At 42.6% G+C, this 24,576-nt stretch overlaps 1 protein-coding gene across 6 annotated transcripts in view; it reads right to left on the bottom strand.

Moving 5' to 3' along the window:
* Ddx6 (DEAD-box helicase 6) overlaps positions 1–22,327 on the bottom strand; it is a 38,219-nt gene extending 15,892 nt beyond the window's left edge. The window contains exons 1-7 of one of the 6 annotated variants that reach the window (XM_036193047.1): positions 22,247–22,327; positions 19,240–19,707; positions 16,148–16,211; positions 14,835–14,939; positions 3,838–3,967; positions 2,972–3,118; positions 1,028–1,122 (exon numbers count right to left, since the gene is read on the bottom strand). In XM_036193047.1, the coding sequence (XP_036048940.1) occupies positions 1,028–1,122; positions 2,972–3,118; positions 3,838–3,967; positions 14,835–14,939; positions 16,148–16,211; positions 19,240–19,439 (741 nt within the window). In that variant the 5' untranslated portion in view covers positions 19,440–19,707; positions 22,247–22,327. Of the gene's footprint in view, positions 1–1,027; positions 1,123–2,971; positions 3,119–3,837; positions 3,968–14,834; positions 14,940–16,147; positions 16,212–19,239; positions 19,708–21,644; positions 21,720–21,947; positions 21,970–22,016; positions 22,137–22,246 lie in introns of those variants that run through there. The other 5 variants (XM_036193046.1, XM_036193045.1, XM_036193048.1 and 2 more) reach the window with 5 other exon arrangements.
* Between the last annotated feature and the right edge of the window lie 2,249 nt (positions 22,328–24,576).

The following is a 24,576-nucleotide window of genomic DNA, read 5'->3' as shown; positions in this document are numbered from 1 at the left end:
AAGCCAGCCCAACTAAATGTCTTTGTAAGAGCTGCCGTGGTCACAGTTTACAAAACCAAACCAAACCAGGTTCTGAATTCCAACCATTTGGGCTGAAACTGAAAACAGGCTATCTATATCCCACAACAACTTTCTAAGACACCTTGACCTTATCAGACTGTAAAAATTAGGTAAAAGCATGTTATGATGTACTTAATGCTGACATACTATTTGGTGCTATCCCTCATTAGTTAGTCAGTGATCTAAAGCAAACCAAACAGGAAAATACTCCACAACATGGAGACTGACAAGCTACATGCATAGAGCACTGCTAGATCCAAGAGACGAGTTAAGAAAGGCTTACTTTTTTTTTTTTGAGCTGAGAATCGAACCCAGGACCTTGTGCTTGCTAGGCGAGCGCTCTACCACTGGCTAAATCCCCAACCCGAGAAAGGTTTACTTTTAAGACCAGGTCTCACTATGTAGCCCTGACTGGCCTGACACTTGCTGTGTAGACCAGATGACCTCCAACTAAGAGACCCATATGACTCTACCTCCCAGGTAAAATATCTGGCCTCAGTTAACTAAGTTCTTAAAAGGAATTTATATTAGGTTATAACCCAAAGAGATAACAAATTTCAAAAAGAGCGAACAATATCAAGTAGCAGATATAAAAAAAAGGGTTGATAGGCCTTATATACTTTTTGTACCACTGAATAGGAAGACTTAAAATGAACTTGGCTTGGTTATTTGGTAACATAAATATCTGGATATGTTTACTGAAAGGTCAAACAAAAACAGCTTTTGCTTTATTCACTGAAAACCGTAAGCAAAGCTTCTGATAGTACAGAAAAGTCCTTTTGTTTTTGGGTTTTTAGAGACAGGGTTTCTCTGTAGCTTTGGAGGCTGTCCTGGAACTCACTTTGTAGACCAGGCTGGCCTCGAACTCACAGAGATCCACCTGGCTCTGCCTCCTGAGTACTGGGATTACAGGTGTGTGCCACCACTGCCCGGCTCAGAAAAGTCCTTTTAAATGAAGAAACATTACCTCATCCAATACTATCATCTGGACATGGTCAACCTTTGCTACTCCTTTCTTGATAAGATCCAGGATTCTGCCAGGGGTAGCGATCACCACATGTACTACACAAGATTTACAGGAGAAAGAGATTCAGGAAACACATATTCTTGTTAATTTTATATTGCACACAACACACACACACAATCTATATAATTCTGTAGTATGTATTTATCATTCTAAACACTGTTTATAGAGATACAAATTAATACAAACCGGTAAAAAGAAGTGTTTTGGGCTGTATACCCCTATTTCACTCCATTACAGCTAGATATTTGTTTCATTTCTACATTGAGTAAGCTAGTTTCCCAAATCACTAATTCCAACTAAGTGGCATACAGCTTTTGTCTTATGACAGACCACAGGGTTTCCCACACAAAAGATAGGCCTTCAATCCAGGAAATATTGTTCAGACTGTTTTAAAGGGAAAACAGAATGGCTACTAAAAACAAAAACTGTACAATTAAAAAAATATATCAAGCTAACCAAATAATAATAATAATAATAATACATATTATCATTCTGACCATAGGTGGTTTTAAATGTACTCCTGCTATTTTGTTGACTCTTTTACACTCAGCATTATACCATGGAGAGCCTTTCATGACAACTGAATACAAGCCAGCCATTCTTTACTTACTCTGTGAAACTACTCAGGCTATATACCTCACTGTATTTAGTCAATCTCTCAAAATACTTAAATTTACCTTCTTTTTGAGTACTACAAACCACATCAGAGTAAACAACTCTCTACATATGTATGTGTGTGTGTAGCCTATTTACCCAGTTACTTGAAAAAAGAAATCCATAATCTGAAATATACTGCCATGTATATTGTACACTCATGTTATAACACAGCCTACTTTTCACAAATGTGCATAATTGATAACTAATACTTCTTAGCCTTGAAAATTAGAACAATTTTAATATAAATTCAATACTTTGAACCAAATTAAAGAATACTAAAAAATATTTAATCCCAGCATTCAGAAGGCAAAGGCAGGCAGATCTTTGCGAGTTTGAGGTTTCAGAATGGCCTGGTCTACATAGCAAGTTCTAGGACAGCCAGGCCTACATAGAGATACTGTCTCAAAAACAAAACCTGAAAATACTAATAAAGGTGAGTATCCTTTTAGTTATCTCTTCAAAGAAATGTTTTTCCACTGTTCATTTTCTACTGCAGTACTTCTGATCCTGGATTTCTTGTTTTGTCACGACGGGGCATCATGTGTTCTGGGTTCGGCCTCGAACTCACTATGTAGGTGAGGATGACCATCAACTTTTGACTTTTGGTCCTCTTGTTTTCACTTCCCTAGAGCTAGGATGACAGGCCCATGCCACCAAATCCAGTTTATTTAGTGCTGGGGACAGGAACACCCAGGGCTTTGTATATGCTAGGCAAGCATTTTGCCAACTGAGCTACCCTCAGTCCCACTGTTAACTTTTTTTTGTTTTTGTTTTTTGAGACAGGGTTTCTCTGTGTTGTTTTGGTGCCTGTCCTGGAACTCACCCTGTAGACCAGGCTGGCCTCAAACTCAAAGAGATCCACCTAGCTCTGCCTCCCCAGTGCTGGGATTAAAGGTGTGGGCCGCTGCCGCCCGGCCCCACTATTAATTCTTTTTTAATTTTTTTTTAAAGTTATTTTCTAGAAGAAAACACTTGGGGACTAGAGATGGTTAAGAGTTCATACTGTTCTTCCAAAGAATTCAAGTTAATTCCCAGCACCTACATTAGGTGGTAATCAACTGCCTGTAACTCTAGCCCCAGGGAATTCAATGCCTTCCCCATTGGGCACCCGCACACACGTGTACATAACCACGCCTACACCCACATAATTAAAAACGAGTCTAAAACGCAAGTCAAAAAGAGGCACTTGTGACTACAATTGGTCAGAGCACTCCAGTCATTCCCTACCTGTGTCATCAAGCCTCATTATGTCGTCTCGTAAATTGGTTCCTCCGGTGGTCGCCATCACTTTGGCCCCTCCCATATGCTTGCTGACCTGGATGCAAATTTGACTGACCTGTAGAGCAAGTTCTCTAGTGGGAACAATCACCATAGCTAGAAAATATCCAAGAACAGAGGAAGGGGGAGGAGAGAACATGTCATATTTTAGAAGCTTAAGAAACTATAAAAATAGTTTCACTGGGGTATTAAGTCTAATCACGCAGACATAACATAAGACAGTATTTCTAAGAGTCTTAAACTACATTTGACAGAAGAGATTCACTAAACGCCTCCTGCTCAGATTCTACTTACATCATATGAAAGTAAAGTGAGATAACTGTAAACTTAAAGTTGGAAAATTTAGGAAAGCTTTAGAGGTGAAATCTTAATTATAGGAACTGACTCCACAGAAAACTATAGAAATCTGCTTCTTTTCCATGTTTAAGCTCTTAAAACTCCCAAAGCTCAAGCCTTTACAACAGAAGCATTTAGTGTTTCTACAAGGAGCCCTGCTTACACAGCTCCCACAAGGAGATTCAGTTTCATAGGCCATAAGCAATGACAACTCAGTTAACTTCTCAACTAGAGGGCAATCAAGCTTACTTCTCCTGTCACACGTGGGTAGTCTCAACTCTCTGTCACATAACAGTACCCTGAAAGTGGGGAATCCCCTTAAAAGTTGGAATCACTTTTAGACAATTAAGCCAAATACTGTAAGAACAGAATAAAGTCTGTAACAAGTCTGGATTGCATAAATTCTGACCAAGGGTAAAACCTACAAAGCTCCAAGAATAACCAGACAGTTTCTCTCACACACACTCTGTCCAACTAACCTTGAATATTGTCCTTCTTCAGGTCCAGCCGTTCAAGTAAGGGAATGAGGTAGGCACCGCTTTTGCCTGTTCCATTTTTTGCTCTAGCTAAGATATCCCTACCAGATAAAGCAATGGGAATGCTCTCCTCCTAAAACAAGGCAATGGAAAAATTACTTGTGAATAAAAGTAGTCTATAACCAGATTCTTCTCTAAGTTACACTGAAGAATAAATACCCTTCTCCATACTGTTTTCAAGTGTACTGTTCGGATTTTGCATGAATGGCAAAGACCCAAGTGGATTAGCTGTGATCATTAACACCATTATGAACCAAAAATTTGCCAAAACTGTAGTTTAATCCTATAGTAACAGTGGTACACACCTCTAATCCCAGAGGCAGAGGTCTTGACAGCCAGGGCTATGCAGAGAAAGATTCTGTCTCAAAAATCAAACAAAAGCCGGGCAGTGGTGGTGCATGCCTTTAATCCCAGCACTCGGGAGGCAGAGCCAGGCGGATCTCTGTGAGTTTGAAGCCAGCCTGGTCTATAGAGTGAGTTCCAGGAAAGTCAGAGCTGTTACACAGAGAAACCCTGTCTTAAAAGAAACAACAACAAACTATGTTCTGCCACCCTCAAAACTGACATTACAAGTCAGCTAACTATGCAAAACACTCTCGTTTCTTATCCCCAAGCTTCATATAATGGCTCAACATCATTACACTTCAGAGATAAACAGCTTTGGTCATGAAACACTAGAAAAGACAAGGTTACTGAAAAAAAAAAAAAAAAAAAAAAGAAGTGGGAGCTAGACATATTTAGGCATAGAACCCTTCAGGTTTGGGAGAAAAGGAACTTGTCTTGACAAAAGCTTCTTTTCCCTTATTCATCTCAAAAAGTAAAAGTGTGAGGAGCACTCAGTGCTCCCTGACTTGTCTCTTTCATATGGACTCTCTTAGTCTGTAGCCCTGGCTGGTCTCAAACTCCTGGGGAGCCTCTTGCCTCAGTATCTTGAATACTAAGATTACAGGCACGAGCTGCCAAGCTCAGTGAAATATTTCAAAGACAATGTTCTAGAAAATTGTATTTTGTTTCAGAGCCTTTAGCCCCCCCCCCCAACCCCTGACAATTCCTAGAGTAAATTAAGAGTTTATTTTATAACTTAACAGGCTCAGAAAACAGTCAGGAAGAGCCCTTGCTGTATGAGTCTGCTGACCCATCCCTGGATCCCATGAAGAAAGGAGAGGTCAACACCTGAAAGCTGTACTCTGACCTCCACCCACAGCTGTGGATGGGCACCACCCCCCACACTTCCTTCCCCCATGTTCTAAAAATGTGCAGGAAAGTCAAAAGAATTGAGCCTGCTCAATGGTTCTGAAGCTCTAAATTCAAAATATTGTTTTTTAATAAAAGGCCAAATATAGTAACTTGCTAATTATACCAAATATATATAATATCTAAATTGGAAATAACCATCTATACATGGCTTTTGGAGGGGAGGGAGCAAAGGGTCACTTGTAGCCAAGGCTGGCCTCTTAACCTGCTACGTAGCACAAGATGACCCTAAAATTCTGATCCTCCTTATCTCCATTTCCCAGCAAGTGAGTGAGTCAGTCAGTCACTTTGCTTTTTATTTGGTGCTAAGGATCAAACCAAGGGCTCCAAGCAGGCTGAGCAGACACCCTACTGAGTCACAGCCCAGCTCAGATAGACAGACAAATATATATATATGACCACTTTTTAAAGTAAAGCTCAAAGACAGTTTGTTAAGTTTAAAAAACAAAAACAAAAACCCTGAGTAGGCCAGTTGTGAACCCCAGTAACTACTGGGAGAAAGAAGGAAAAAGGCCATGGAATTTAAAAAGTCAGCTACAGGGTAAAGAGAGGCTTCAGAGAAAAGTGGAAGCCAGGTGGTGGTGGTGGTGGTAGTGGCAGAGGCAGGTGGATCTCTGTGAGTTCAAGGTCAGCTGGGCTACAGAGTGAGTTCCAGACAGCCAGGGCTGTTAACACAGAGAAACCCTGTCTCTTACTGTCCCTATCCACAAGGATACAGAACGAAGAAAAATTATGCTCTTCTGAATAATTCAGAAAAGTGAGAAATATTTTTATGCCGGGCAGTGGTGGCACACGCCTTTAATCCCAGCACTCGGGAGGCAGAGGCAGGCGGATCTCTGTGGCTTCAAGGCCAGCCTGGTCTACAGAGTGAGTTCCAGGACAGGCTCAAAGCTACACAGAGAAACTCTGTCTCGAAAAAAAAAAAAAAAAAAAAAAAAGAGAGAGAGAGAGAGAGAAATATTTTTAAACAACAGCTTTTCTTCAAACTCTTCCCCAAAAAAGGGAAGAGCCCCTTTCAAAACACAGAAAGTTTTCATTAATCATTACTAAAATAAAAATTAAAACATATCTTAAATAATGACAGATTTGGGTAGTATTCCTGAGAATACAATTACTGAATAGTTCTGTTTGTTTCTTAAAAATGTGACATGGGGGCTGGTGTGATGGCTCAACAGATTTTTATCTTTTGCATGTGTAACCCTGCTGACTTGAGTCCCAGACCCAAAACAGGTCTTCTGATTTCCATGTGTGCCATGGAAAGCATGCACACACACTCTCTCTCACAAACACACAAGCACAAATTTTAGAAATTAAAAATAAAAAGATTAGCCAGGCAGTAGTGGTACATGCCTTTAATCCCAGCACTTGGGGAGGCAGAGGCAGGTCGATCTCTGTGAGTTCTAGACCAGCCTGGTCTACAGAGTGAGATCCAGGACAGGTTCCAAAGCTACACAGAGAAACCTTGTCTTTTGGGGGAAAAAAAAAAAAGCCCACCAAAGATGAAAAAGAAATACAATGTCCAGTGTGACAGGGCTGTCTGGGGTGGGTGAGAGTCCTTGCCTGTTGACTTTGAGCATACATACATGAAAAGAGCCAACTCCTAAAAGCTGTCTTTTGACCTTCACGTGTGTCATGGCAGCCATATGCTCACGTTCACAGTAATAAATGAAATTAGGAAAAACGTGCTATCCTATAGCATAATATACCATGCCTCCGTAAAAAAGGGCAGAATTCCTACTCATACTCGCTGATAAAGGCTAAGAAACAAAGTTCATGGGGGTGGGCATGGAGGTGTGGCATGGTGGTGGTATACATCTTTAATCCCAGCACAAGGCAGAAGCAGGAGGATCTCTGAGTTTATGGCCAGCCAGAACTACATGCTAAAACCTTAGTGGGGTGGCCTTTCTTCACTTGGCACTAAACCCAGTGCCTGGTGCATACCAGGAAAGCATTCATCACTGAGCTCTACCAACAGGCTTTTCTTTAAGTTACAGTCATGTTACTATGTACCCCAGGCTATCATGAAATCATGAAACCCAGGCTACTGAGTTTACAAGGAAGGGTATACACCTCCACAGCCCACTATCAGGAGTATTTCTAGCAAACCCTAAAAGCTTAAAAAAAAAAAAAAAAAAAAAAAAAAAAAAGCGTTACTCATGGTGGTTCAGAACTTTAATCCCAGTACTCAAGAGGCAGAGATAGGAGGACTGCCGTGAGCTTGAGGTACCCTGGGCTATTAAGAAACTATCTCAACAAAATAAAACAAAATGCTGAAAAAAAATGTTCAGTGACAAGTGTCCTGTTCAAAGTGATAAAACAGAGTAAGGAAAGTCCATTCACCTCTCTCGTTCAGAATTAAACTGCAATGGACCGTTAAATATAGTTAAACCACATACTTTTATGTTAGAAGGAAATATGGAACTTAAAATTTCTAGAACTAAAAACAAACAAAAGCCAGGAAAACACAGATTCACAACCACTGATATATGCCTGTATCAATTACCAAAATAGCTCTACAGTTTTAAATTATTACAGAAATTAGATTATTACAGAGATAAGTCACAAACAGCCATGACTTCATCCCCTACCATATATATTTTTTTCTTTCTTTTAGAGACAGGATCACATGTAGCCCAGCTGGCCTCCTGATGTAGCTGTGGATGACTGTGAACTTCTGAGCCTCTTGAGTGTTGGGATTGCAAGCATGTACTACTTGTCCTGGCTGACAGTGCCAGGCCACCTGGTTTATGTGACACTGGTCATAAACCTGAGGCTTTTCAGACATGCTAGGCAAGCTCCCTACATCCCTAGTCCTTAATGATATATTTTCTACCTACAATCCAAGTCACAGGCATCAGATGATCCAGATGGTTAGACTAAGACAGCTGTTAGACCATGGAAATGGTCCAATGATAATGCTTTCAGTTTAGTTTCACAGATAGCATTAATGTCTGCTTACTATACACAGTAAAGTAGTCAACAAGAAAAGCCGTGGCTCTGGCCTCCTGATGTAGCTGTGGATGACTATGAACTTCTGACCCTCTTGAGTGTTGGGATTGCCTTCTGGTCTTAATGTCTTCTTCCTGCTTTGTGTCTATTTTGTTAATCTTCTGTTATATCAGAAGCTGCCATTATTGCAGTTTTTAACAGGCTACTTGATTCCATAGCATTAAAAAAATTTAAGATTGAGGTTGGGGATATAACCCATTCCATTCCCCACATTGCAAAAATACAAATAAAAAGTTAAGATAGTTGGTATTGAGGGTTTCTCAATGCCTGGCTACAAAGTTCTTTAAAGGGTATGAATTGGGGGCTGGAGAAATGGACTGCTCTTCCAGAGGACTAGGATTCAATTCCAAGCACCCACATGGCAGTTCTCAACTGTCTATAACTTCAGTTCCAGGGGACCAGACACCCGTGGCAAAACACCAATGCACATAAAATATAAATAAACAAACAAATGAAGTTTTATGGGTTTCTCTTCTCCTTAATCTTGAGTTTCTGATATTCCTTGGGAACCCAGGGCCTTGCGCTTGCTAGGCAAGTGCTCTACCACTGAGCTAAATCCCCAACCCCTGGTTAAGAATCTTAACTTCAGCTAGGTATTAGTCCCAGCACTCGGGAAGCAGAGGCAGGAGGATCTGTGAGTTCGAGGCCAGTCTGGTCTACAGAGCAAGCTCCAAGACAGGCTCCAAAGCTACACAGAGAAATCTTGTCTCGAAAAAACCAGAAACAAAACCAAAGCCAAAAAGAAAAACATATCCAAACTTATTATAGTGTCAACAATAAAGAAATGCTAGACTTAAAGACAGAGAACTTGATTCTTTAGTCCTTATTTCAACCCAGGATTAGCTCAAGTAACAACTCACTAATGGATTCAGAAGGCTGTAATCATGGAGTACAAGCTATTCCGCCTTGTTAGACCTAGTTGACAAAGTAATCTAACTTTCTTGACCTAGTATGGAATTCTGATGCTAACAGTAAGGAGTCTCCATTTCCCCTCAATCATGGACCATCATTTCTTTGCCTTGTCAGATAAATTAAGGGTGTGAATACTAGTTTAGTAATATAACATGACCAAGCACAATGACCTAAGTTTGAATCCCCCAAACCCACATAAAAGCCAGGCCAGGTATGATAGTCCCTATTTGTAGTCCCTAACTCTATGGTGGGATGAGAGGTGGAGACAGAGAATCCTCAAGGTCCAGCTAGCCTGGCATATATAGCAATTAGGGGAGGGGGAAGGGCACAGGAGAGAGAGACCCCCATTCAAGTAAAAGACAAGGACCAACACCCAAAATTGTTCTCTGATCTCCTCACATCACACCCCCCCCCCCCCCACACACACAAAATCAGAATCAGAATCTCCAAGTTAGTGCAGAGCTAACTAGAGCAGATTCCCAGGCCTTCACAAGGAGTATGCTCTACCTTTAAAATAAAATCACTCTCTGGACACAGGGCTCAGAGTGAGCACCCATCACAGATGGCAACATCTAGAGAAGACAATTTCATATGCCTCATTCTCCAAAATCTTACAGCCAATTCATAACTAAATTCCATCTCTCAAAAATGGTTCAGGAAGTTAGGCAGCTGTAGTGCACACCTTTAATCTCAATACTCAGGAGGCAGAGGCAGATTGAGCTCTGAGTTTGAGGCCAGCCTGGTCTACAGAATGAGTTCCAGGACAGCCAAAGCTATGTAGAGAAACCCAGTCCTGAAAAAGTAAAAAACAAAATCAACACAAGAAGAACAAAAAGCCAGGTATGACAGCAAGGTCTTGTAAACCCTAAGGAGACAGGACAAACAGATGTCTGGAGTTCACTAATAACCAGTCTAGCATATCTGGTGACAGAGTCTCTAACACCAGAGAAAGAAAATCTGTCTCGAGCATCAACACCGAACAGGTAGATGTTAAGTGATGAGTAACACCCAAGTCTGCCCTCTGCCCTGTGCATACACACAACAGAAAGTTTATCTGAGAATTGATAACTCATACCCGGAAGGGTAAGTCAAGAGGACTGCTACAATTTCAAGTACAACCTGGGCTATACAGTGAATTCCAGGCCAGCATGGGCTACAGAGTAAGGCCCTGTCTTCAAACATACACAGCACAGCAATAAGAAAAATATCCAGTAATGGGTGGGGGTGGGGGACCCAACCCACAATTCAAATATAGACAGCTTAAACATCTAATCTAAAAGGCTTTAATATTTTTGGGAAAAAATATCCATTAAATGGCTTAGTGGTTAAGAACACTTGCTGCTCTTGCAGGGGATCCAGGTTGGGTTCTCAGAATCCACAGACTCTCCAACTCCAGTTTCAAGGAATCTGACACTGTCTCTTCTGACCTCTGGGACCACACCTGAACATGGTGTACATACCCAGGCCCAGGCAAAGCAGTCACACACATAAAATAAATAAATCCAAAAAATAAAAAAATTGTATCCTTTAAAACTATACTCTTGGGGCTGGAGAGATAGCTCAATGGTTAAGAGTTCTTTTAGAGAAACCAGGTCTAATTCCCAGCAACCACATGGCACTCACAATTAGCTGGCTATAACTCCAGTTCCAGGAGATCCAGAGCCATCTTCTAGCCTTAGCTGGCACCAGGTGCACACAGCAGGCAAAACATATACATAAAATTAAAAAACAAACTTTGAAAAATGAAACAACTGTAGTCTTAAATACTAAAAAAGATGATCATTCATTTTAAGAAAGGAAACAAAAAAATGGGATAACAGCTAAGCACAGTGTTACACACACACCTTTATCCTAGCAAGGAGCAGGCAGATCTGAGTTTGAGGCCAGCCTGGTCTACAGAATGGAGGAAGGGATGAATATGGGTAGGTAGGACTGAGGCCCAATGGTCCATGCTTTCAATTCTAGCATTTGGGCAGGCGGAGGGTCTTCAGTTAAAAGTCAGCTTATCTATCTATACAGCAGATTCTGTACAAAGAAAAATGAAGAGTAGAAGGCAGCCCATTCATTGTAGCTGGACCCCTGTATTAGGTGATCTGCAAATCTCTTTTTGGATCTAGAATTCTCATATTGATTTCTTAATTCTGAATGATTCTAAGAATCACTATTTTATGCTTCCATAGATGCTAGGTTTGATCCTTAGTACTACATAAATTGAGTATAAAGTTTAAGGTCATTCTTGGCCGCATAGGGAGTTCAAAGTCAGAAGTAAACAAGGCCCCTTTTTGTCTAATAATAAATTAAATATCTCACGCAGGCAGTTCAGGCAGCATGTACATCAGGTGTGGTGGTCTACAGTTTTAATCCCAGAACTGGAAGGCAACGGGATCTCTAAGCTCAAGGCTAGCCTAGTCTACATAACAAGGACAGCTAGGAATAAACGGGGAGACCCTGTCTCAAACCACAAAGAAGCCACACCCTGTTGGGTGATATTTTGTTTGTATTCTGAAAAATAAAGCTTGCCTGGAAATCAGAAGATAGAGCTAGCCACCAGTTAACTACAGAGCCATGCCTTTGATCCCAGCACCTGGGAGGCTCATGCCTTTAATCTCAGGAGGTGGAGACAGGAATATAAGGCAGGTGGAGACAGGATACCCCTACCCCAATTAGGTCAGATGATTCGTAGAGATAAGAAGTCTCTGGTGGCTGCTGCTCTGCTTCTCTGATCTTTCAGCCCAATATGACTCCTGGTTTTATTGATAAGAGTAACTAGGGTCACACTTCAACACCCTTTGGGCAATCACCAGCTGTCCTTTCTTAGAACAGTGGTTCTCAACTCTCCTAATGCTGCGGCCATCCTTTAACATAGTTTCTCACGCTGTGGTGACCCCAACCATAACACTATTTTGTTACTACTTCACAGCTGTAATTTTGTTATTATGAATCATAATGCAAATCTGTTTTCTGATGATCTTTGACACCCCTCCCCCAAAGGGGGCATCACCCATAGGTTAAAACCACTATCTTAGAAGATCATTTCTAGGCTGTCCTATCTCCCTTGATATATAAAATGAAAATGTTGCCGGGCGGTGGTGGCGCACGCCTTTAATCCCAGCACTCGGGAGGCAGAGCCACGCGGATCTCTGTGAGTTCGAGGCTAACCTGGGCTACCACGTGAGCTCCAGAAAAGCGCAAAGCTACAGAGAAACCCTGTCTCGGGGGGAAAAAAAAAAGCAATTAAAAAGGTACCCATTGTGTAATATTAAAATTATCTGTTTTCAGCCAGCTGTGATGGCACAGAACTTTAATCTTAGCTCTTTGAAGGCAGAGGCAGTGGATCTCTGAATTCAAGGCCAGCCTGGTCTTACAGGAGAGCTCCAGGACAGCCAGGGCTATACACAGAAACCCTGTCTTGAAAAACTAAAAAAGAATCAGTACTTCATAGATTCCAAGGTCAGAGCATAATAAGCATAAGATACATAATTCTAATTATCATGTTACACCAAAAGGAACCACTCAATAAAAATGAAGAGTTTATCACAAACACATGTATGAACCACCCAGAAGTCGCCAAATTTGTAACAACTGAGACACAAAAACATGCTTTTAAAGAAAATCATGAGTCCACACAAACATACATGAAGCAGGAAGGAGAAAGGCTAGTAGTAGATCTCAGTGGCTGAGTGCCTGGCTAGCGTGATCAAGGTCCTGAGTTCAACTTCTAGCATCACAAACCCCAAATACTCTTTTAAAGGCACATGTAAGGGCAAGTTCTTCTTTATATGGGCCAAATGTGGAAGGACTGCTTGAGCTGAAACCTACAAGAAACTCAGTACAGCCCAGACTGATGAGGTCAAAGTAAGGATGGTAGTTAGGAAATACAATAATCAAAGTTTGATAAAGACAATGATAATTTGTTTGGTTTTTAAATATTCTCTAGAATGTTGACTAGTTTTAACGGAGGGGGCAAAAGGTAGTTGTCATCATTCATTATGGAGTAAAATAAAAAAAAAAATCAGACAAGATAATCCAAATTAATGACATTACCCATTAGACTATATGCAATTCAAATTCGATACCCTGAGAAACCTGTAACACGAGTTTTGCAGTATTTTTGCTGAGAAAGCATGACTTGAGCCTAATCACAGGGACCCATCAGAGATGTCTGTTTAAAAAATAAATCGAAGAGACTGGAGATGTAGCTCAATTGGTAGAGTGCTTCCCCAGCATGCACAAAACCCTGACTTCGATTCCTAGAACTATATAAATATAATATAAAATTTTACAAGCCTCTAACACTAACTTTCTTGTACAGAAGGATTAGAAGTTTAAGGTTACTCTTGGCTACACAGAGTTTGAGGACAGCCTGGGATACATGAGACCCTGTCTAAAAACAGGGCCAGTAGATAAAGGTATTTGACGCAAAGTGCAACCACCTGAATATGATCCCAGTACCTATTTAGTAGGAAAAGAGAACTGACTGCTGTAAGTTGTCCTCTGCCCTCCACACATCTGTGCGCACACAATGTTAAATCAAAAGCTAGGGGCTGAACAGACAGCTCAGGTGTTAAAAACACCGGCTGCTATTCCAGAAGAGCCCAGATTTGATTCCCAGAATCCTCATGGCAGTTCACAATCACTTTTAACTCCAGTTCCAGGGGATGCAACACCCTTGCCTGGTCTCCTCAGGCATTGCATGCAGATACATGTGCAAGCAAAACACTCATACACATAAAATAAAATAAAATAGGCTGGGCATGGTGGCCCATGCCTTTGATCCCAGCCTGGTCTACAGAGAGTTCTAGGACAGCCAAGGCTATTACACAGAGAAACCTTGTCTCAAGAAAACAAACAAACAAAAAATTTAAACTCACCAAGCAATAACAAAAATGCTCTCTTTCTCTCTCTCTCTCACACACATAATCCCTATTCTTAGGAAACATACACCAAGAGACTCACAAGTAAAGGAAGTGATTCTATAATTTAACCTGTACAAGTTCAAGAAAAGAGGCTGGAGAGATGGCTCAGCAGTTAAGAGTTCTGGCTGCTCTTCCAGAGGACTTGGGTTCATTTTCCAGCACCCACATGGCAGCTCACAGCTGTCTGTAACTCTCTCTCTGTTTATAGGTATATACAAAGTTCAAGAAAAGGCTGAGAGTGCTGATGTTTGCCTGTCATCCAAGACTGGGAGGCGGGAAACAAGAGCTCAAGGCCAGCCTCAGCTACACATCCAATCCAAGACTAGTGTGGACTAGATGAAACCCTGCCTAAAAAACACTAAAAAAAGCTCGGAAAAATACTGTACGTACGGACGTGTGTACACACATCACACTATTTCCACAGGTCAAAAAAAATCAAGTAGGGGCTAGAGAGATGGTTCAATAGTTAAGAGTTATGCTTCCAGGGGACTCATTTAAATTCCTAGCATGCGTATTTCTAGCAGCTCAACCATCTTTAACTCCAGTTCTAGGGGTTCTGAAGCCCCCTTCTTGCTTCTGCAGGTACCAGATATATATGCAGACAAAACACCCGTATGTGCAATTTTTGTTTGTCAAGACAGGGTCTCTGTAGTCCTGGCTGTCCTGGAACTCATTCTAGACCATGCTGGCCTCGAACTCACAGAGATCTATCTGCCTCTGCCTCCCGAGTTCTGGAATTAAAGGCATGAGCCACCAACACCCAGTTATAAAATGAGTTTTTAAAAAATGTTTGCTGAAGTGTATAATGCATGTATCATAACTTTCACGAAACAAAAAGGATAAACATACCTGAATAGGAGAGGGCTTTTCCCAGCCCATTTCAAAAATTCCCATTAGCAACTCCCGTTTCAAACAGTAATCTTCAAACTCATTTCCTTTTGTGGAGGTCACATCCTAATCAAACAAACCAATAAAATAAAATACAATCCTGGTTCTTTCATAGTTAGCATGTTTAAAAAGTGCCTGATGGACCTGAACCTTTTATCTATCTACTTCATCTTGCAAATACGTATTACTATTGCTTTAATTTATATTTCAGCTTTCCCTGGAGAATAACTCAACAAATACACACCACTTAGAAATGGAGCTTTGGGAAAAGCCACCTATGACCACAGTCTAAGGCAGAATATTTCTACATAAATAACATTCAATTAATTACAAGATATGAAATCAAACCCTAGTTCTACTTACTAGCTAACAGTATCTTTGGCTATGTCTGGGTTTCTCAAGCAAAGAGCTTTGATATTTGTGGCCAGATAACTGTTTTGAGGCTATTCTATATGGATCCAGAGGTGATAACAAAAAATACCTCTTATCTATTGTTAAATGTTACAAAAATCACCCTTGGTTGAGAATATTGGGATAGAAGAACTCTGAATACCTGTTCTTACACATTCATATACAGTGGATACAATACCTAGTCTGAATATCTCACTGAGAGGCTGAGGAAAAAACTTAAGAAAATTAGGCTAAGAGAGACAGCTGGAAGGTGGGGGAAGGGGTTGTGCCCAGCTTTAATCCCAGCAACCCAGCAACTGCAATCCTGAGTTGCAGAAGCAAGCGGATCTGAGTTTGAGGCCAGCCTGGTCCACAGAGCAAGCTTTAGGAAAGTCGGGGCTACATAGAGAATCCATGTCTCAAAAACAAACAAACAAAAAACAAACAAAAAAGGAGACATGAATATGCACACATACACACATTACTTTTAATATATGTAACACCTTATATTACATAATCCCAAAGACTGGTAGGATTTTTTTTTTATAGTCAATCTACCTATTAACTATAGTTTCAACCATTTCAAACTGCTTTAAGATTAAATTTATACAGCCTCTGCTACATAGTAAAATCCTATCTGAAAAGCCTGAAGATGCTCAAAGATCTGCCTGCTAGCCTGTTGGGACATTCCTAACTAGACTGCCAGCACTAAGGAGACTGAGGAAGGAGAACCCAGAGTTTGCAGTAAGCCTGGACTATATAGGACACTATCTCAAAATAAAACAAAATACAAGAAAAGGACTAAACACACGTGTCATTTCATGGAACTACTTTACTTGTAACTGTCTTCTTCTTCCATCTTTTAATTCTACAACCCAACTTACCGAAGTTTTGATTCTTAGATCCTTTGGAGGGAGTTTTAAAGTCTTTTTCCAGTCATCACCAGGTCTAGAGAGAATATAATAAACAAAGTTATCACAATTCAGAGTTTCCTCCTTAATGCAAATGTTTATTTCAAATAGTACCACCCCTCTAAAAAGCACAGTAAGTTTAATACACTCCTGTACTTAATTAACAAGAGCATTAATGAACATGCTCTTTAAGAAATCATCTAAGGGGGATGAATTTACAAACAGAAGGGCTGAGAGCATCCATCCTCCTATGATTAGAAGTATAAGTGTTTGTCAAAACATGTTTTATTTGATCTACTAGTATTTTAAAAAATTTTAATTAGCCACAAACATTTAACATCTAGAGTTCATGTAAAGGCCCAGTTTCTGGATTTTCTTGAAAAACTGCCAAATCTACAACAGTTCAGGGAGACACACTTTGGCAATAATGTTTCAAGTTCTTGTATGGTAACAGTTCGGTAGAACTTAGTAACTATACCCTTTTCTTTTTCCTGCTTTATTTAATGCTAAGAAACTGAACCCAGGTCCTTGGAAACGCCAGTGGGCTACCTAGTAACCAGGATTTAAAACCAACAGGTGCTGCTTTTCAACAGTAGGTACCTTCCAATTCAACACAGTACCCTCATCCAAGCCTGTAACTTCTGCTAACTAGCTGATCCTTGTTAAAACCCAGAGTATGTCTGTAGTCCCAGCTACCCAGGACAATGAGGCAGAAAGACCACCTGAGCCTAGAAGTTCCAGGCTAGTCTGAACAACAGGAAGACCTCGACTCAAAATGCAAAAGCACAAAGTCCTGACATTTCTAACAGATGTTAAGTCTTGATCTATTCCTTATCCTTCTGTGATGCTTCACCAATTACTTCCCAGACCCTCTATTCTCTCACACACAAACTGAGTGTCCAATAATTTTATCAGTAATTTATATAATGAAGGCATGATGACACACCAGGTGATTCCAGCACTTGGGAGGTGGAAATAGGAGGTTTAGGAGTTCAAGGTTATCCCTGGCTACATAGTTACTTGGAGGCCAGTATGGGCTACAAGAAGTGCTATCTCAAAAAAAGCAAATTAGGTAATTTATGTAAAACAGTCACTACTAACAAAATAAGAACTTAGCTTGATTAATGTAATGCTAGAGCCCACATAAAGAGCAAACAGTCTAACATAGGTACCTTTCTTTCTTTTAATTTAAATAAAAGCCTGCTATATAGTCCACACTGGCCTTGAACTCATGATCCTCTGCTTCTGCAGACACCACTGAACTTTCTAAGCAAAAATACCAGATAACAACCTAGTAAAATAGCTTGCCACAGTCAAACTCAACAACACACAGTACGTAAGCTACACCACAAAAACTGGTCCACAAATTACACTCAAATGTATCTTAAAAGTGAGAAAGCAAAATGAGGAAATAGGTGACACAGTAAGTACCGAAGAGTTCTGAAACAGCCGACAAAATCCGAATACTTCCAAGAGATAACACACTAGGAAAATCCCAGAAGACTGTTACCTCAAGTCAAAAACTGTAAGTGAACAATACATTCATAATGAAGTACATACATATCTGCCCTTAGGAACTGAAAGGAGCCTAAATTTTCCTATTTTTGTTAAAATAAACTTCAATTTATAAAATATTTTCATTTCTAGGGGTTGGGGATTTAGCTCAGTGGTAGAGTGCTTGCCTAGCAAGTGCAAGGCCCTGGGTTCGATCCTCAGCTCCAAAAACCAACTAAAAACAAAAACAAAAACAAAAAAAAAAAACAACAAAAAATTTTTTTTCATTTCTATACCAGTTAAAACTAATCCCACTGTGCCACTAATCCCAGCACTTGGGAGGCAAAGGTAGGCAGATCTCTGAGTTCCAGGCCAGCCTGGTCTACATACAGGGTTCCAGGTTAAAGGTAACATAGTGTGGTCCTGTATCAAAACAACAAAACAATGGGACTTCTTAGAGACCAACAGTGAATCACACAGCAGTAAGTTATACATTCTAGTAGCCAGTAAAGACTACTTCCCAGAAAGATCCATAATACCGTTCAAATTCAGTATAATGACACACACCTATAATCCCAGCATTCAATCAAGGCAGGGCTACAGAGACCCCCATCTCAAAAACAAAACAAACAAAAAACAAAAACACAAGTCAATAGACCAAGTATCACTCACTATATTAAGATTTGTAAATGTTAAACCATTTTACGTAGGTCTGTATTTTTAACAGAAGCCCAACTTCCATTGGGGTGAAGTTTTAAATGTTAATTCCTGGAACTTGGCTCTGTAGACCAGGCTGGTCTAGAACTCGCAGAGATCTGCCTGCTTCCGCTGCCGCCACCCCATCCCCCCCCACCCCCAGTGAGACTCTGTCTTAAAAAGTAAAAATCCGAATCTTTAAATTTGCTTTTTTTTTGGGGGGGGGGGCGCTGGTTAAGAACGCTGGCCTAGGTTTAATTCCCAGCACCCACCAGGAGGCTCACTACCATCTGCAACTCCAGTTTCAGTAAATTCAACCCACTCTTCTGGCCTTTATGGACACCAGGCATGCATATATGGTATAGAGACATACATGCAGCAAAATGTGCATGCACATAAAATTTCAAAACAAAAAAAATTTGCTACTTCAAACAAATTTTATTTTTCAAACTTTCAAATAGCCTTGATCTGTTGCCTAAACTAAGGCATCAGAAGCCAAAAAGGGAAGAAAAAAAAGTCAGGTGTGGTGGTGGTCACACCTGAACCCTAGTACTTGGGAGACTGACTCGGGAAGGACTGCAATGACTTCCAGGTCAGCCTGGGCTACAGAGTAAGCCTGTCTCAAAAACCGGAACGGGATCATTTTATTCACTTTTCAACAAACAGCACATTTGTTTCTAAACACAGCAATTTATAGATGCCTATGTTCATCACTTGCTCAGTTAATTATGGCAGCAATATTCTATTACAAATACCTACTGGCCATAACAAAGTCATCTGCCTTCCATCTGCAATCAAAACGGTTAATTTAAGGCATGAAGCAGTCAACAACAAAAACAAACTGTAGGTCTCCAAGCTTTGCTTCTAACACTTACTTAATAGTGGCGGTCATGCTCTGTGCTTGCTGCTGAGTGCCATTATTGATTGTGTTGGTGTTTTTCAACTGGTTCATCTGTTGCTGTGTCTGTGTGCCCCCTCCTCCAGGGCCACCACTGGGCTTCACAGGGCCCCTCAGCTGACCGTTCTGACTGGACAGACCCATTATAACAGGGTTCTCTGTTCGGGCTGTGCTCATGCTTTGTTAACTGCCAAGGTGTCTCTTTCAAACTTCAAAACTTTCCAAAGTCAGTAGAGAAACTGTAATAACAGTTTATGAGGCTCTCCAAAATGAAGAGATAAATAAGTCTTGCTCAATATATGAGTCCTTTATTGCAATTTCAGGCAAGCACCTGTGAGTCTCTGAACAGTAAGCAGCAGGAGTTAACTTGCTCTCATGCACCGGATCAACTTTTTTTTAAGCCCTCTAACAAGCTTGAATTATATCTGAATTCACTCACTTCAATCTGAAACAAAGAAAAAAATTAAATTAGCAAAACAGCAAAGTCAGGGTGAAAAGCTGTTCCCTTTTAAAGAACTCCTAACAGCCACACGTAGGCCAAATCACTAGTTGAGATAGGAAGAGTGAGGAACTGCCTTAAAAACCCAGTCTACAAGGATTCCAATATCACACATTTAAAATTTTGAGATCAAAGCCACCTAGAGAAAATGAGGCAGAAAGATACTAAGGATAAAATTCAAATTCACAGTCAAATAACAATCTGGTCTTCAATCTCCTTTGATGAATTCTCTCCAACTCCTACCACCTCCCCAAATCATTACACTTAATTATAGTAAGACTTGAAACTCAATTTACTTAATGTAAATTTGAACAAGGCAAGACAATTCACTAACATTTAATTTCTGACAGCAACCGAGATCTTAAATGAGAAAACTGTTTCAAACAATACAAAAAGATTTATAAGTTTCAACCACAGAAGTTGTCTTTTTAATTAAGTTTTTGTCCTTATCAAAATAAATGAAGCAGTCAAAAAATCTGTATGGAGCAATCTACATGTCAAAAATCTTTTGGTTGAAAATCTAAAACCCTCCTCTAACTACAAAAACAAACAAACAAAAAACCAAAAAAACAAACTCTCAAACTAAAAAGTGTTAGTGTTGCCTTTCAACAGCATTTTTCAGAAAGTATATCCTAATTTAAAATAACATTGTTAAAAAAAAAAAGAAATTTCCTGTAGTTAAGGGGGCAACCGCAGGGGGTTAAACAAAATTGTAACTTTAATAAAATCCTCCCAAATACCCAGAGTACTAAGTCTAATTAACAGTTATTTTAAGAAAGAGTTGGTCAACCTCCTCTATTTTAAACTGTTCCCCAAATGGAATTATCAAGATTTAGTAAATAAAAAATTTCCAAGGACCAGAACACAAGCCCAACTCCTTTGATTTTATCTTGTAACTCCCTTACATTTTACCCTCTTCCCAAACACTAGCTTAATTGGTGCTGGTTATTTATTTTTAATTTTTGCTATACACCAATGTATCCCACATCAAAAATTATAAAGTCAAAATATACCTCAAGTTTTGTTAGCAAATATTGTGTGCTAAAACGAACAAAAAACTTTATACATAACTTGCTCACAAATGTGGCTTATCATATGAAGTTGTTTATTTGTTCTGTTAACGGGTATTTCCTGTATTGACAGGTTCATACTATGATCAACAGGAAGGCTTACCTGTTTGCAAAGTGCTAAGAGGATGAAGGGGCAATCTCTGAATACTAAAGGACACCATCATTACTGTCAATCATGCACAGTAAGACCTATTGCCTTCAATCCAAAGTGAGACTGCTCCCTTCTTAAACTGACACCTGCACGCAGCTTTACATCTCAGTGGAGAAAATATTCTTCCCACCCTTCCCAATTTAGATAGTTATATTCCCACATTAAAAAAAAAAAAAAAAATCCGCGAAGGCAGTAGACTTAGTTGGGAGGAGCCCCTGGCGGAGTTAATTACAGCACTTCCCAGACCGTGGTTAGCAATTGACAGTTTCACACCCAAGACAGTATCTTCAGCTCCAACAAGGGCTTTTGTTTGCAAAAGCAGCGCAATTTCTCTAAGCCTCAGCAGGAAGTTAGGGTTATTCTGAAGGAAAAGGGGGCTATGGGAAAGGGAAGAGCCAAGCCAAGGATTGGAGTCCGGTAACCGTAGGGCAGTAATTCCTCGCCCCCTCCCCCAACCACACTCTTCAAATCCAGTTCTCTCTCCTCAAAACGCAAAAGGGTCTGGTGCCCTGCAATCCTATCTGCGCCACAAGAGCCGGAACCAGCTCCGCGAGTAGGAAACAATAGGGACTCCCCTCAGACATCCCGGAAGAGAACCCCCAAACTGGAAAAAAGCCTCTCCTTCCCTCTACGTCTCCCGAAAGCCCCCAGTTCCCACCGACCTGCAAGGCCTACTTGCAGCCGAGGAGCTGCGGGTCCTCTCCTAGCCCAGGCTCTGGACAGCACAGCCCTGCCGCCCCCCACAGGGCTGCCGCGTCCCGGCCGCCGCTCCATCCCCTCTCCCGCGGCCACACGGCCTGCCCCGGGCACTCGGCCGCTCCTCCTCCAGACCCGGCCGCACACACTTCCACCGCTCCACTCCTCTCCGCCTCCCCCGCTCCACTCAGCGGCCGCCCGCCCGCCCGCCCGCACGCCCGTCCTCCCCGGGCCGGGGCCTGGGCCTCGGGCCTCCGCCCCAAGCGTACCCCGACGCCCGCCCGAGGGGGCTCCCCGCGACCTTCATGGCCCTGCCGACCCCGACCACACCGCCTCACCCCACGCCCCGCGGCTCGGGCCCGAGTCCTACCACCGAGGCCACTCCCGCTCCGCACCCTCGGTCCTTTATTGTTGACTCGAAGCTCCCAAAATGGCGGCGGCTCCTTCCTCCTCGGAAACCTCCGCCCGCCCCCACCCGGCCCCTCGCCGCTACGCCCGCCGCCCCGCCCCCGCCGCGCCGCCCGCCGCCCGCGCCGCCGCCGCCGCCGCCACCGCCACCCCGCGCTACCTCGGCCGCGGGCCAGTGTGTCGGCGCCCCCGAAGTCGCCGCGGAGCTGAGCTGGCTCTGCTCCTCTGCCCCCTCCCTCGCTCGCCGGCCGCCGCCTCCCTCCCTCCTTCCTTCCCAGCCTCTCCGCATGGCGGCGGCCGCGGCTCCTCCTCCCTACAAGATGGCGAGAGCTCGGCCGCTGCTGCCGCCGCCGCCGCGGCGTCACGGCTTCCTAGGCCCGGCGGACGAGGGTCGGGAGAGACCCTCGTCCGCCGGGGCCGAGCTCAGGGACACATGGGGCTGCCGTCGGGAGGGACGGACGGGGAGGCCTTGCCTGCAGAGCGGAGGCGACAGAGTTGGGGAGTGAATGGTGGCCGGGGACAGTCGTCCTTGCCTTCGTCCCTCCAAAGCTGGCTCGCGGGTCGGGGCCGGAGGGAGGTCTGCTGACTCCTGACCAAGGACGCGCTCCGAGGGCAGCCTGCGCGGGCTCCGGGCCGGGAAGCTGACCTGAGATGGCCGGGAGGCTGCTGCGAGGCCAGGGCGCACCCTCCACCCAGGGACGCGCGGAAGTGGGACCGGCGCGGGGCCCACGCTGTTGGGGACGCTGCAGGAAGGGGCACCGGCCCCGAGCCCGCTCCCGGGAAAAGCGGGAGCCGGGAGCGCGCCCTCGGTCGTGGGCTACTGAAGGCCGGAGTGCAGGCGAGGTGACCCTTTGTTCCTGCCCGCAGTGACACTCTTCTAGAAAGAAGGGCAGCCCGCCTCTGCGAGCGAGGACTCACTTATGGAAATGGGGAACCCGTAGCTTCTCCTGTCCGACCCTCACTGCAGAGATACGTGTGCACTTGTTTCTATTAGGATTTTCAGATCCTAATGTCTTATCCTTAACAGAAAAAGCCGTCTTGGTCTTGTTTAAGTAAAACAAATATGTAGAGATAAAAATTGAGCTGGGCCAAAGGAAAGTAAAATGCTGAGTCTCACGCAGCTGGGAGGCTGGAAATACTGACAATTGCCAAACCATATGTGACAATACACTCCGCCCCTGAACACCGACATTAACGGGGGCCCGGACAGTCAAAACCTAGTCACTAACTGGCAGCCCCCCCCCCCGCTTTTTTTTTTTTTTTGGCGCGGCTTCCAACTTGAGACCAATCAGAGAGAGCCAAATATGTTCTCTAAACCAATGATCCCCTGTTTCTAGCCCTCCTCCTGCTTTCTTGCCAACAACATCCAATCAAAATAAGCCTGAAGCCTTTCTTTCCCTCCCACCCCAATTTTTTCTTTTACAGGAGCGCTTAACTTTTTTTTTTTTCCTTTGAGGGCCCAAGTCTTTACCAAACGCCAGTGGATGCTTGCTGACGTCATTGCCATAGCAAGCCCCGAACAAAAAAACAGCCGGTTGTCATTTGGTGATTCTGATTTAGTTCCATCATAAGACTGCGCTTTGTTGTCTTGAGACAGCTTCTTGCAATGTAGCTGTGGCTAGCTTGGAACTCATGGCTGGGATTTACAAGAGTGTGCCACCACACTAAGTACATTATTATTATTATTATTATTATTATTATTATTATTATTATTATTATTATTTTACCTTTCACAAGTCTGAGTTTTTAAAGCATGACACCTCCCACCCAGATTTTAAAATGGCTACTCATACAAGGGCCCGCACCTGGAGTGAGCTAAATGACCCCTTAAGAAGAGGTCTGAGGCCTTGTTTGGCCCTTCATTTTTGGTTTGTTTTTTGTTTTTTGAGCTGAGGATCGAACCCTGGTCCTTGTGCTTGCTAGACAAGCACTCTACCACTGAGCTACATCCCCAACCCGGTTCTTGGTTTTTTTTTTTTAAGACAGGGTTTCTGTGTGTAGCCCTTACTGTCCTTGAACTCTATCTAGCTCAGGCTGGCTCAGACTCAGAGATCTGCCTGTGTCTGCCTGCCCAAGTACTGAGATTAAAGGCGTGCGCCACCACTGCCAGGCCTAAAGTTGTTTTTCTTTCTTTCTTTTAAAATGTATTTTAGGGCTAGCGAGATGGCTCAGATGTTAAAGGCTAGGCTCACAACCAAAAATATAAAATGTATTGTATTTGATGTGTTTGAGTGTTTTGCCTACGCATAAGTCTGTGCATCATACTCGTGCCTGGGGCCTGAGGAGGCCGGAAAGGGGCTTTGGATGGCCTGAGCTGGAGTACAAATGATTGAGAGCCACCACGTGAGTGAGAACTAAACCGGGATCCTCCGCTGGTGCAGCCCACGGTGGTGCACTTACCGCTGAGCTATCTCTCCAGCCCCGGCCGTCCCATTCTTAGGTGGTAGGGATTTGGAAGGAGGCCTCTCACTTGTGGGGTTCCTTTCCCTT

The sequence above is a fragment of the Onychomys torridus genome, chromosome 7 (genome assembly GCF_903995425.1).
Source record: "Onychomys torridus chromosome 7, mOncTor1.1, whole genome shotgun sequence".
Lineage (NCBI taxonomy): Eukaryota > Metazoa > Chordata > Mammalia > Rodentia > Cricetidae > Onychomys > Onychomys torridus.
Note: the sequence above shows the minus strand (reverse complement) of the source record. Positions and strands in the feature narration are given on the sequence as shown.